The sequence below is a fragment of the Sinocyclocheilus rhinocerous genome, unplaced genomic scaffold, assembly GCF_001515625.1.
Source record: "Sinocyclocheilus rhinocerous isolate Xijiao unplaced genomic scaffold, SAMN03320098_v1.1 scaffold544, whole genome shotgun sequence".
Lineage (NCBI taxonomy): Eukaryota > Metazoa > Chordata > Actinopteri > Cypriniformes > Cyprinidae > Sinocyclocheilus > Sinocyclocheilus rhinocerous.
This window is the reverse complement of record NW_015658610.1, coordinates 214,341-228,565: the sequence shown is the minus strand read 5'-3', so window position 1 is coordinate 228,565 and position 14,225 is coordinate 214,341. Positions and strand designations below refer to the sequence as shown.

The window sequence follows — 14,225 nt, the reverse complement described above, 5'->3', positions numbered from 1 at the left end:
TATTTTAAAGGCAGGGTATGTGATTTTTCAAAAACGCTTTAGAAAACTGATTCGGGCCGAATTGCAAAACAAACTTGTAGCCAATCAGCAATAAGGGGCGTGTCTACTCGTGATGTGGAGGAGAGAGCTTTCAGTGCATGGGACGGACATTAGCTGAGCCGAGCGACAGAAAGATAGAGATGGCGGATAAAAAACAAAAGAGGAAAACGTCTGTGTAAATATCGGATCAGCTTTCCAGCGGTGGAGAGAACTCAAGGAGCGGAGGCCTGTGATCGGACGCCGAGGTTGCTTTGTTTCTTCTCAATAGGTGAGTAACACCGTGTCTACAACAGCTAAAGTCTGCCTACACTGGACGCGATCAAATGACCGTTGAAAACCATTTGAAATTTGTCAGCACGTCATAAATAGAACCCGGCAGCAGTTTTCTGTCGGGGATTTGTTGCGCCGCGCCGCTCACGTCCGTAGACACGGTGTAACATTGGTTTTGCTTTGTTTCACAGAACTAATCGTTGCCTGGGTTGCGTACGTATATGTGGGGCGGAGCTATCAAAATAGGGGCAAGACCCTTTTGGGGTAGGGGCGTGTTTGTTTTGGTGATTTCAAATATCAACATTGGCTACTAGAAATCGCTTACTCTACCTTTAACAACAGGAGGATGGAACGGTTTTTATTTTCTGCGACGTCGCGGCAGGAACAACATACAAAATATGACAGTGATAATCTCAGGTAATGATTATGTGCTTTATTCAGTGTTAAAAGAGTCTAATGTGAGTTTGAATTTGCATGCCACATTATTTGAAATTAGCGCGGGCCAAACTTTTTTCTCTTGCGGGCTGCCTATTGAGGAACCCTGTTCTAGTTGATGTGACAATGTCATAATGATTTTGTAATTCTGCCTTTTATGTCAGAATTATGATTTTTATGTATAAATTATTATTAATGTGGCAGAAATGGGGTTCTATAACTTTGTTGACAGTACTTTTTTTTTGCTCATTTTTAGAATAATGTTAGATGTGGGCTATAAACCTTTAAAATAAACTAATTTCATTTATTTACTGTTAATAAGTTACTACGTTAACTTTAATATCCTTAAAAGATACATTTTCACAAAAAAAAAAACCTGGACCACATTTTTGAAAAGCCCTGACTTAGAGCATTTACACCTTCAAAACCGTTGGTAGTGCTTTTATCAATATTTCAACCATGTCGTAGAGGTTGCTGCTGGAGCAATAAATCAGAAATGTGCAGTGGCAAAGGGTTTTAATGGCTATTTTATAGCTCTACACTTTAATTTCTCCCAAAATTGTTGTAAAGTCTCTGTGACTGTGGAATGCAGCTTACTGTTCTAAGAACTGAAAGTATTATCTTTCTAAGTATTAAATGATTTTTTTAGCTGTTTCTTAGATTACTTCATCTCCTTGTTTGATTAGGCACTGCAGTTGTAAACATTTAACAGTGAGTCAAGGACCAAAGATGATCTATTTCTCTTTAAACCCAGCCAGACTCATTTGGATGTCCGTATAGTTTAGACATATCTGCCATACCTCTGTTAGCTGTCAGCTGGATCCAAGCACTGCAACAGCAATTTTTGGCAGATGATATTTGAGGGAGTTTATTTGGGCTTGGGAGTGTTACAAAATCAGAATTCTTCAGCTCTAAATCATTCGAAGTATGTGCTTGTGCTTTGTGTCATAAGGACCACTGGAACTGAAAAGTGCTGAAGGTGTAAAGCCGGGTGTCTTCTGTCTGTACAAGTAGCTTTGCTAGATCAGCAGTGAGGAGAAATATTCCTTGCCAGTAACAAAAGTGAGATTGATGAACTATTACTTGAGAGGATGGTGGGAAATACTAAATAATGGACAATTTGATAAAGTCATTTTGTGCTGGTTTTTGGGCTCTTTTTATTATTACATATAATATTTAATTACAATTTTAAAGAAGGCAATATGGATGTCACGATACCAAATATCTTGTAGTCGGTACTGATACCACCAAAAGTACACGATACTCGGTACCCAAATCGATACTACAGTAAAAAAAGAACAATAATACTTTAACATTTTAACCCTTTAACATTGCAAAAACACAACATTAGTGGCACTTGGCCTTCAAATAATAAATAAAATGAAACAGTTCAGCATAGTGTTGACACGTAAATTGAAACCTTTTGAAAATTAAATTGAAAATGCTCTTCACAGACACTCAAACAAATACGGGAACATTTGAAAGCAGCCGCCTGTCAGCGGGTACTACCGGTACTGGAAAGGCAGGTTTCGTTGCGTTTTTAAAATGTAAGTATTGACTTGGTACCCAAGTACCGGTACTTTTGACAACACTAGCAGGCAATGTGTGCAAGATATTTGGAGTTCTCATGGTTTTGCAATACTAATGTTTAACGATTAACCTATTAATTGATTGTTAAAGGGATAGTTCACCCAAAAATAAAAATGTTGTCATCATTTACTCACCCTCATATCTACTTATATGCGCAATAGAAGAAAGGAAGTCATACAGGTTTGAAACATTTACTGTTGAGTAAATGTTGACAGAATTTTAATTTTATAGGTGAACTATCTCTTTAATTTTAGTGTCAGTTGATTATGAATAATTTTGCAAACTTGTAACATGTAAACATAGCTTGCTTTTTATTAGCCATTTTGTTGCACTAATGTATCTTGTTATTCTTTCCAGGCAGTCCAGACTCCTCGTCCTACTGTGAAGGATGGGTGTGAAAACCTTCACTCACAACTCCCCCAGTCACAGCCAGGAGCTTTTGGATAAGCTCAACACCCTACGCAGTGAGGGCCACTTCTGTGACGTCACTATTCGCGTACAAGGCCAGATGTTCTCGGCCCACAAGGTAGTGCTAGCTTGCTGTAGTGACTTCCTTCGAGCAAAGCTCTCTGGGAAGCCGGCTGAAGAAGACACTGTAATTGTAGGCGAAGATAACAAACATGTGCTAGATCTCCAACACGTGACGGTCGCCGGTTTCGCTCCTCTTCTGGAATACGCTTACACATCCACCCTGTCCATTAGTACGGAGAATATCATTGACGTACTAGCAGCAGCTAGCTACATGCAGATGTTTGCGGTGGCCAACACTTGCTCTGAGTTCATGAAATCCAGTATCCTGTGGAACTCTGCATCCTCGGGAGCAGGAGGTCCTGGTAGCATCCAGCCTCCAGTTTTACACAGGCCCCAAGAAACCCCTGAAGGCCATGCGAGCTGCACCCTTGCCCCTGTAGATGCCCTCTCGCCATCTCCGGTCTCGTCTGAGTGCAGTGTACCGGAGCGGCCCATCCCTATGTGCCGCGAGTCTAGACGCAAGCGCAAAGGCTTTGCAAGCCCGCAACCAGCATCCTCAACCTCTCCACAAGTTCCCAACCCCTCTCCATCCTCTTCCTCCTTCCCAGAGAGTTCAGCCCAGGCTCTGGAACCATCTCTGACCTTCTCCTGGACATACCCCTTTGGTGTGGACCGGCGGTTTGCGTCAGATAAGTCAAAACTACCCGAAGGTCTCCTGGAACCATCTGGAGGGGGGCAGGACTCTAGTGGACGGGCATTGGTGGAGTATCTGGCCTGCGAGGGCCCACGCGGCCTGGCCGTGGCAGGGGTGGAGGAGGAGGAAGAAGAGGATGTGCAGGTGAAGGTGGAGAGGCTGAGTGATGAAGAAGTGCATGAAGAAGCTTCTCAACCAGTCAGTGCTCCACACAGTTCTCTGAGTGACCAGCAGACAGTTCCTGGCAATGAACACACCCATGAGGATCTACTAATCAGCCCTCAGTCCTCATCCATTGGTAAGACTCTTTAGTCTTACACACTTACCTAATAGTGATACCCTAAATTTATTTTGATATTTTGGTTATTTTGTAAAATATCATGTGGTGTGACTCCCAAATATGTAATGACGTTTATTTATTAATAATTAATTTTAAAAAAATATTTTAAAAAACGTGAAAAATACACTACTGTTTTTTTAAAGTGTTAGGGCAGTAAATGTTTTTTTTATTTTTTATTTTTTTAAGAAATTAATACTTTAATTTAGCAAAAATGCATTACATTGAAAAAAGTGACAATAATGACATTTATAATGTTACAAAAGATTTCTATTTCAAATAAATGTTGTTCTTTTGAACTTTCTATTCATTAAATAATACAGAAAAATATCAGAAACCGTTTTCAACATTGATAATAATAAATGTTTCTTGCTCCAAATCAGCATATTAGAATATTTTCTGAAGGGTTTCTGAAAATTCAGCTTTGGCATCACCGGAATAAATTACAAAACAGAAAACAGTTATTGTAATTAATGTGAAATTATTCTACAATATTAGTTTTACTTATTTTTGTCATATGAATGCAGCCTTGGTGAGCAAGAGTCCTCTTTCAAAACAAAGAAAAATCTTACTAGCCCTCAAATTTTGCATAGAAGTGTTTATTTCAAAACCCTTTTGCAATTATGATGTGTACATATACATATGATTTTTTTTCCCTTGATTGTTGCACATGACATTTAAGTCATTAAACTGAAACCTTCCTGAAAATGGTCTAAAAGTTCTTCCAAACCATATGAAATCAACCAGAATACAAGGAGTACATTTATACGAACTTGGAAAAGTGTTTTAGAAATCAAGTTTAAAACATATGTAACATTTTTTTATTGTAAATAAATATATGTCATTGACCTACGTGTATTTGTCTTTAGTGAGTCAGTAGATTATCAGACATTATTTTCCTGCCCTTTCACTGGATCAGCCTTATGTTTACTTAACATATATACCTCATACAGTATTTATCACACTGACACACTGAGTTTAACTGGAATAGAGGTTCAAAAACAATGTTCTGCACTTTCTTCAGGCTCCCTGGACGAGGGGGTGACAGAGGGTCTCCAATCCATGCAGGGCACTCCGAACACTACTGGTCACATGGAGGAGGATGAGAGGTAAGAGCCCTTGGGTGTCTGTCTTGTTTTTACAGAGTATCATTTTACGTCGTCTCACTTTTATGATTGAACTAAAGGGCCCCTCTGAGGAGGGACATCATTTTTCAGTCTTCTCATCATTGTCTGTCCTCCTCAAGTATACTTATTTCTAAGCAGTAGAGGCTTCTGTGATATTGTAGTGGCTATTATGATGAGGATTTCTTGCCAAGAGGCCAGAGAAGCTAGTTGGCAGACTTTCTGGAAACTTCTTGGACCTGAATTTGCCTTTTGGAATACTGGAAGAGTAGGGAAATGGTATGATGCAAAACAAATGGGATAAAAAAGACACTGCTTTCCGTCTGAGCAGTGAAGTCTGCTTTTATATGACAACTTGATGTGCCTGACTAAATGTGCTATATGTTAGCCTTAAACCTTGTGGGGTGATCTCTGTGGATCTGTAGACAAAGGAAAGAGTAATGGTAGCATGAATACAAGTAAAATACTCAGTAGGCAATTTGAAGACTAGTTTACTTAACAGTGTGACATATTCCCACCCAAATTTCCCTTTATTAATTTAAAGTGGTCATGAAATTGAAAATCAAAATGTCCTAGATGTGCTATATATTAGATATATTTTGCTACACGTATAAGAGGTTACAGTTACTTTACATTAAAAATGTATTTCAAGTTTCATCCCATTCGTGACGTAACAGTTTTCCTCTACACACCCCTTAACATGCTAAACAAGCAGGTCTGTCCATCAGACACAAGAGCAATACTGTTGTCTAGTAGGACCGTCCAGCGTTGCCTAGATGTAGACAAATGGCTTCAAGCTTCAAAAACTGCCCACCATTCCAAAAGATCAGACTATTAGAAATGCATTGCTGGAGTTTATTTTTAACAACGTTCCTGAGCTATTGAACAAACATGTTTTTGTTTTTCTCATTTTACAGACTCTTAATTATTCTCAACATATCAAAAATACAGTAAAAACTGTTTATTGTGGAAAAATATTACAATTTAAGATGACTTTTTCAGAATTTTGGGATGACGGAGGCGCACTTGCCATGGTTGCTTATTGTTTTCTTCAGTTATTTTCATTTAGTGTAGATAATATAATGAAGACATTTAGATAAATATTTTTTGGTCAACTTAAAATAATTACAGAATATAGAAGAGTTTTTATTGAAAAGCACTATATTTCTCTTCATTAATGACAACTAAGTCTCCGTGTGCAATTGGCTCATCTAATTAGTCACTTTTCCTCTTTTCCTGTCACTTTCTCCAGGCTGGAGAATGTCCAGTACCCATACCACCTGTACATTAGCCCCTCCACTCGCCCAGGACTCAACGGCCCTGAACGGCCCTTCCAGTGCCCTACATGTGGCGTCCGCTTCACTCGAATACAGAATCTCAAGCAGCACATGCTCATCCACTCTGGTGAGAGAACCTCTGCTATTACAGGACTCCACATTGACAGAGGCATTGCGTGTGAATAGAAAGATAACTTTTTTTACATGTTGTTTTTTTCAAGGGGACTCAAGTAGGGCTGGGCAATAAACAGTATCATATTGAGATTACAATAAAATTGATGTCGATAATGATAAGCTCTGGGCATTTTTAGTCTATGGATGAATCTGCCACACAGCAGAAATAAACACAACCGCAAATCAGTGCATGCCACTAATATCACTAATTTCAGCATCTGCCATCTCAATATATAAAGACATGAACACATGAACTTCATCTCCATCAGAGTTGTTCTGAGAGTCACTTCACAAGCTTTTCACCATTTCATTTGAGAAAAACTACTGTCAACTACACACTGAAACTCAACAATCTTCACAACAACCCGTCAAAATAAAAGTTCAATTTAACTTAACGAAATGACAGAAATATATTACTATTGTATATGAAAATGTACTTCTCAAAGTAAAATCGTATATATAATAATTATTATAATAATAATAATATTATTATTTTTAAGCAGTATCATACAACCAAGGTATTTTTTTCATTCATGTTTCAATTAATGATAAACGAATACTGTGATAAATATTGATATCATATGATGTGGAAAAAAATAGTCATATTATTTTTGGCCATATTACCCAGCCTACTTAGGAGTAAAAACACTATATTATTGTCACTATAATCTTATTAGGTCATGTAGTGTTTGCAGACCTCTGTGGATTACTTGTGTCTATGAGCATTTTGCTAATACTTCAACTACTGAAGCTTTATTGTTAAAATGTTTTAGGACAGCTGACATAAGCTTTCACACAAGAACATGGAAAAGCTTAATATCGGGCCCTGTATTACATAAACTTCTTGTTTGGAGAAGAGTACATTATGATTCACCCTAATCTACTTGCTAGTTTATACAGAGGTGCCGTTTTGTTTGCTGTTGAATGTCCAAACAGAACTCCTCTTTACGGCGATTAGTTATGGACTGGTGAAAGTGATTGCATGCAATTGGTTTAGTTGTGGCTTATGTGAACTACATGACATATACTGCTAGACTGAACCTTCACAATAAACATCCTGGCTTATTTGCATGAGTAGAATTATGTGTTTAGTTATTTTTTATTTTTATTTTTTTTATTTTTTTTTAAGCAGGTGTAGCTCAGTTAGCACACAACCTACTTAAACAAAGACACAATCTTGTTACGGTCCTTTCAGTCTCATTCAACTTCATTATCATCATTATTTACCCATTATCCCCGGTTTTCCGATATAGTTGACTGTAATCTTTTACATCTTTCTTCTACAGGTATTAAGCCATTCCAGTGTGACCGCTGCGGGAAAAAGTTTACGCGGGCTTACTCCCTGAAGATGCACCGGCTGAAGCACGAAGGTAAACGCTGTTTCCGGTGCCAGATCTGTAGCGCCACTTTCACTTCCTTCGGTGAATATAAGCATCACATGAGGGTGTCTCGCCACATCATCCGCAAGCCTCGGATTTACGAGTGCAAAACGTGCGGCGCCATGTTTACCAACTCCGGCAATTTAATCGTACACCTGAGGAGTCTCAACCATGAGGCGTCAGAACTAGCAAACTACTTCCAGAACAGGTGAGGAGGAGCTGAACATTCTAAGAAAATTTGTAGAAGTACAAATTTAGTTTTGTTCGGTCGGCCGTTCATCCCATGTTGAGGTAGCAGAAGCGTTTTTTGAATTCGGGGTAGAAATTATCTAACTGCTTTGAACAATATGTGTATTAAAGGGGTCCTATTATGCTTTTTCACTTTTTAAATTTTAGTCAGTGTGTAGCGTGTATATTTGGGCATAAAAAAGATCTAGAAAGTTAAAAATCTCAAAGTCCACTCCAAAGGGAGATATTTCGTTTTTTAAAAATCCCTTTTCAAGAACTACAGCAAATGGCTCGTTTGGACTACAGCGTTTGTTTTCCGGGCTTTGATTGACGCCATCCTTAACTATACCGGAGCAGACGGAACTTGCTGCTTTGGCAAGGGGCATGGCAGTACTGAAACACCGTCTAAGCTGTTCGCCGATCACAACGTACTGGGACAGCTAACCAATCACAACACATTTCGTTTTTTTCGAAAGGCGGGCCTTCATTAAAACCCAGAACTAATCGAGCCGTTTGTGCCAGGATGGGGAGAAAGGTATTTTAATAATGTAAATTATGTGAAAAAGAATGCGTCTTTCGAACCACCAAGCATGAGAGCATGTTCTAGTACACCCCCAAAACAAAATCAAGACTTTGTAAAAGAGCATAATAGGACCCCTTTAAGTAAAATTACAATAAGGTTTAATTCGTTAACATTAGTTAATGCATTAGGTGTCATGACCTAACAATAAACAGTACTTTAAGGCATGTATTAATATTGATTAATGTTAATTTCACAAAGAAAAATAAACTTGCGTTCAAAAGTTACGTACAAGATTTTATATATCTTATGCTCGATCAAAAACACAGTAATATTGTGAAATATTACTACAATTTAAAAGATCTATTTTCTATTTATTTTTTTTAATGAATATATTCCTGTGATGGCTAAGCTGAATTTGCAGCAGCCTTCAGTGTCACATGATCCTTCAGAAATCATTTTATTATTCTGATTTGGTGCTCAGGTTACATTTCTTATTGTCAAGGTTGAACACGATTTTTGTGGAAATCGTGATGCATTTTTTTCAGGATTCTTTGATGAATAGTTCAAAAGAACAGCATTTATTTGACATAAAAATTTTAACAACATAAGTCTTTCCTGTAACTTTTGATCAATTTAATGCATCCTTACCGCATATAAGTATCAATTTCTTTAATAAAATCTTACTGGCCTCAAACTTTTGAACGGGAGTGTACATTTATTAACAAATTAACATTAGGTCATGTATTGTGAACATACATTAATTAACAATGACTAGTAGTTAACCTGGATTAATCAGTTGATACCTAATGCATTAATGTCAACTGTTTGAACCTTTTTGTAAAGTGTTCCTGGTTAAACATTGTGTATTTTCAAAGACAGCTGAAGATGACAGGTTTTTCTCATTGAGGTGTGATTGACAAAATGCATCCCTCAGATGAAATGTCTTTCCTGCTTAGTTTTAAGAGGTTTACCGCAGTCCAGGGTTACACCCAGTTGCATTGTGCTGCATTTGGCAGAACGTTATTCGATGAATAGAGCTTTCAGGAAATCAAAGCATCTCCTCTATTGACTCTCCTGATTAGTATTATGACAAGTACAATGTTGATCTGTTTCTGACTAGCTTTAACACATGGGCACACACCCTTCAGTTTTCCTTTTATTCTGTTCTCAAAATGGCACGTGTATTCCTCCTAGATGTGTTCTCCAGAGAAAACCAACTAAGCGGCTTTCCTGTTTGAAAACAAGTATTTTCGAAATGGAATAATCATGGCTTTGATTCCATTTTGGAAGTAGTGAGAGTTGGACTGTGTATTAGGAAAAGAAACACTGAGATGTAAACATTTGGAGTGAGCAGGGAAATCAATCCTACATCAGCTAATTACTGCTGAATAGGTTTTTTTAATGTGTAGTTCTCAAAAAAGCTCAGTGGAATCATTGTCTATAGTTCTGAGGAGACTCTAAGAGACATTCTTCTGAGGTAATCTTCATGACGGTAGCCCTTCATTAAAGCAGAGGGAATGGAGTCAGGTGCTTTTAGTCATTGAGCTCCTGCTACACGTAGACTCCCTTTTTTCATCCAACCGTTTATTTGATTTAAGCCCTCTCTCTTAGGATCTGTGTTCTATTCATCTTTGTCAGGCACAAATAAACAGAGTCTATGCAAGTTACAGTGCTGAGGCAATAGTTTGGCTCTGGCATGTGCTTATTAAGAAAGGGAGTGGTCGTGTACTGTATGCTGATAAAGTTTTATGTGTTGCGATTGCAAGAAACAGCCAGCATTACAACCATAGTTTTCAGAGATCTTTACTTTCAGGGACTTAATTTTTAAGTGTAATTTTAAGACGAGAAAAAACGTACAAATTGCTAAGTTGGTTATTTAGATGTCTCACATATTTTAAATACATTTTTGTAATAATTATTTAAAAAAAAGAATTTTAATAACTGTCAAATGTTTGCTTTAAAGTTTCTGCTAAGAACTTTTCATTTGGAAATCAGTGTCAAGAGTGCAACATCTTGCTGTGAAAAAATAGGAAATGATGTCATTAGTATCTAAATCCTATTCATGGATTAAGCTATTAGTGTTTGAATTGTGATCGCTTGCTATATCGCTTTTTCTGCCAAGCCACAATCCTCAATCTAGTTTTAAAGCTTCAATTTTGACTTTCGTTTAGATAGCTGGACTGTTTTGCCAGAGGACATTTTGCCAAAATGTATTGTTAGACTTGAACATGCTAGGACTGGCTGTCCGTAAAAAAAAAAAAAAAAGAGGATCCAAAGATTCTTAGACCCATATACCAAACTTGGAACACAATCTTTGATGAATCATAAAAACTTATTTTTTTTGACATAACTTTTGAACTTGTGTCTGAGTGGTTTGACATCCTCAGATTGTGGCTTCACAGAGGAGACTGAAAGCAATAACTTTTACTTTTACCTACTTTTGTGTTGTAGTCCCATTAAGCAAGTATTTTTATAAAAATGTTTGATATTATAGTGCTTAGAAATAAATGAAGGTACTAAGATTGTGAAAGTTTATTAAACTTTTCGGTTTAACCTTATGTGGAGTTAGTATAGGTGGCAGATATGATTTTCTGAACATTGGCCCATCTCTCCCTTTGTTGCCCTAGTGAGTTCCTCCTCCCAGACTACCTGAGTCACATGCAAGAGGAAGAGGGGCTGGAACAATTTGAGATGAGTGAGCAGAACTTTGAAGCTTCTTCCTCCTCTTCCTCAGTCCAAACAACAGTTATCTCTCAAGTTTCCTCTACCATGAACTATGACAACCACACTTCTGCACCTCCTTCCCAAACCCCAAACCCCAGGTCAGGGCACGGAGGAGAGGCCGCACAAGTGGACCATCCGAAGTCCACTGCTGCTGTGACCTCTCTGCAAGACCCGGAGGAAGACGAGGGAGAGAAGGACAGAGGTGGAAGAAAGAAGAAGAAAAGACTAGTGTCAATTACAATTGAGTGAAAACGTTCCATACCTGTAAACATGTGTAATAACAGTCCATTTGTCCAATGTCCTTTTGCACACTCAATACTTCTGTTGTTGACGGCCTATTATACTCTCAGAAAAAAAGGTACAAAAGCTGCCATTGGGGCAGTACCTTTGAAAAAGGTACACCTTTGTACTTTATTTACCTGTAAAGTGTGCATATTGATATCTTAAAAGTATTAGTACCTAAAATGTATATATTTGTACTACAGATGCACTGATCAACGGGCCAGGGACCGCAAATAGCCGATTTTCCGCATGATCAGCCCAGACCGGTGACCGGCTGGTCAGTCTCACGTTGTGCCGATTCTGAGCAGTCCATTTTGACATCACAGCTACGCTCATGCGACTGTGAGTGAAGAAGACACAAAGTTCGCAATTTGTTATACGTGTAAGGCCATAGTAAACTGGGGGGGAGAACCACAGGGCTTGATTACGCTTGTCTGGAACAAGCCAAGTAGATGGAAAATGGGGTGTGACCTCCAAAACTGGGCATGAACTCCAAAAGGGGGCGGGATCTCCACACGCAAGAGTTAGTAAATTAATCAGCATTTCTTGCATAAAGTTGAATTAATATTACATAAAATGTAAGCTAATGTGAAATATAAAGTTACTAAATATGCTATATAAATAAATATGCTTTTAAACATGTTTAATTTAGGTCTCCTCGGCCCTGTCCCACCACAACGCTTTGGAGTTATAGCCGGTTAAAGCTGGATCTTTGGGGAACGATAGCTCCCGACCGATTTGCCCGACTGGACAAGAAGTCTGATTAAAACGTCAATAACCAAAATAACTAAGGAAACTTGGCCATCAAAAATGTTCGCGCGAGAATGATTGTGATTTTATTGCATTCAGTGTAAACGGAGACTGATAATGCATTGATGTCTTGACAGATGAGGCTTGTGCAGAGTGAGAGAGAGAAAGAGAGAGACTCGTGCAGAAATCAAAACAAATGAGTGCAACAACACACACAAAGTAACTTACAGAAAGTTAGAGAAGCATACTGCTGCAGAAGGTAAGCAACATTACACGACCAAGATGTTTCCCCAAATATCAACATGATTGCAATGTGACACTGATTTTATACCATAGTAATTCAATAAACAAGTTAAAATTAAGTGACTTTTTAGACACATAATTTACTGTTTTTGCTCAATTTCGCTGACGAAAATAGTTCCAATCAAAGCCACAGTAGAACTGTTGTGTCTCCGAGCAACACAGCGGTATTTCGTTACTGAATGAATCCACGTTTTTGAATGAATAGAGTGAGTCAATGATTCAGTATCCCATTTATAAAGACAGTCAATTGCCTCGTTTATGAATGAATCAAAATCGGTTGAATGAATGACTAAATGACTCACTCATTAAAACAGGTATTTGCTGCCAACTACTGGTGGTTTGGTTTCATATTAAAAGTATCCTTGCTTTTTTCCCAACATTTCTTATTTGTATGTTCAAAAAAATTATTTAAAACATTAATCTTATGACATTAGTTATGCATTTGTAATTTTGCGGTGTAAATGCATTTATGGCACCTCAGCTTCATCAAACAGCCTAATAAAAATACATCTAATGCCACTTCAGATGCAGCTTCTGTTTCCTCTGCAGTGGAAGGATAGAGTTTGTTAATACTGAATTAATTAATATTCTAACTGAATTAATTGACACAATTTAAGAATTTGCTTAAATTGTGTCTGGTATGTGAGGCTTCAGGTATGTGGTTGGGAACCCCTGATATACAGCAACCAATTTCTACCTCTTTCCAGTCACAGAGCACTTTATTTTGAGAGTTGTTTAAGTGAGAGAACATCTGTAACTTAGTCCAGATTGGGGGGAAACTGTAATGTTTAATGATTTATTTTATTATGTATTTCTTTTATTTTATTTTATTTATTTTTTGCATTGAAAAAAAAAAAATAGATTTTTGATTTTATACGATGCCAATTATAGTTCTTAGAAAGAAAACCGGAATCTGCAGGCCACACTTACAAAAAAATTGGAAATCGGAATCGGCCAAGTAAATTGCAATCGGTGCATCTCTAATTAGTACCTAAATGGTTCATTTTAGTACCTTTTGAAAAGGTAACGCCCCAGTGACAACTTTAGTATTTTTTTTCTGAGAGTGTATGATTTAACAGCTTAAAAACTTGGTGTTTCATTATGAAAAAGTGCAATGCCTTTTCATTTGTGGGGGTTACTTTAAAACTGTTGTAGTATCTCATTTGATTTGGATTTACATAGAAATATCTCTGATAGACGATCATAGTTCTAAATTTAAAAAAGAAAAAAAACTTGAAATAAAAAAATTTGACTTTTTTTTATTAGTAGCCCATTAATATCTGTGACTATAATGAATTTTTTCACATTTGTTTTATATTTAATTATATTTTTATTACATAATTCTTGTTTTTAACCGTTTTGTGGCAGTCTGTTGAAAAGAATCAAATTGCATAATTTAAAAAAAAGTTTTTTTATGTTCAACCATGATTGATGGTCTCCATTTATTATGCGACTTCCTTTTCTCCTATTTCAAACAAACCTGTTATAAACTGGGAAGCTTCAGTCCTCTGAGGACCGCTCCTAAAAATGTGAAAGACTGTGTTACTACTTCCATGTGTGTTCAGAGCAGAAACAAAACACTGAATCTGACTGGCACAAAACAACCATGAAACCCTGTTAATGGG

The 14,225-nt window shown here is 37.4% G+C and overlaps 1 protein-coding gene across 3 annotated transcripts in view; it reads left to right on the top strand.

Moving 5' to 3' along the window:
• Window positions 1-11,766, top strand: part of LOC107722796 (zinc finger and BTB domain-containing protein 44-like) — a 19,557-nt gene extending 7,791 nt beyond the window's left edge. Inside the window, exons 2-7 of one of the 3 annotated variants that reach the window (XM_016531274.1) lie at window positions 2,692-3,797; window positions 4,861-4,945; window positions 6,213-6,364; window positions 7,698-7,998; window positions 11,169-11,661; window positions 11,751-11,766. In XM_016531274.1, coding sequence (XP_016386760.1) covers window positions 2,723-3,797; window positions 4,861-4,945; window positions 6,213-6,364; window positions 7,698-7,998; window positions 11,169-11,514 — 1,959 coding nt within the window. In that variant the 5' untranslated portion in view covers window positions 2,692-2,722 and the 3' untranslated portion in view covers window positions 11,515-11,661; window positions 11,751-11,766. Of the gene's footprint in view, window positions 1-2,691; window positions 3,798-4,860; window positions 4,946-6,212; window positions 6,365-7,697; window positions 7,999-11,168; window positions 11,662-11,750 lie in introns of those variants that run through there. The other 2 variants (XM_016531275.1, XM_016531276.1) reach the window with 2 other exon arrangements.
• Window positions 11,767-14,225: the final 2,459 nt, after the last annotated feature.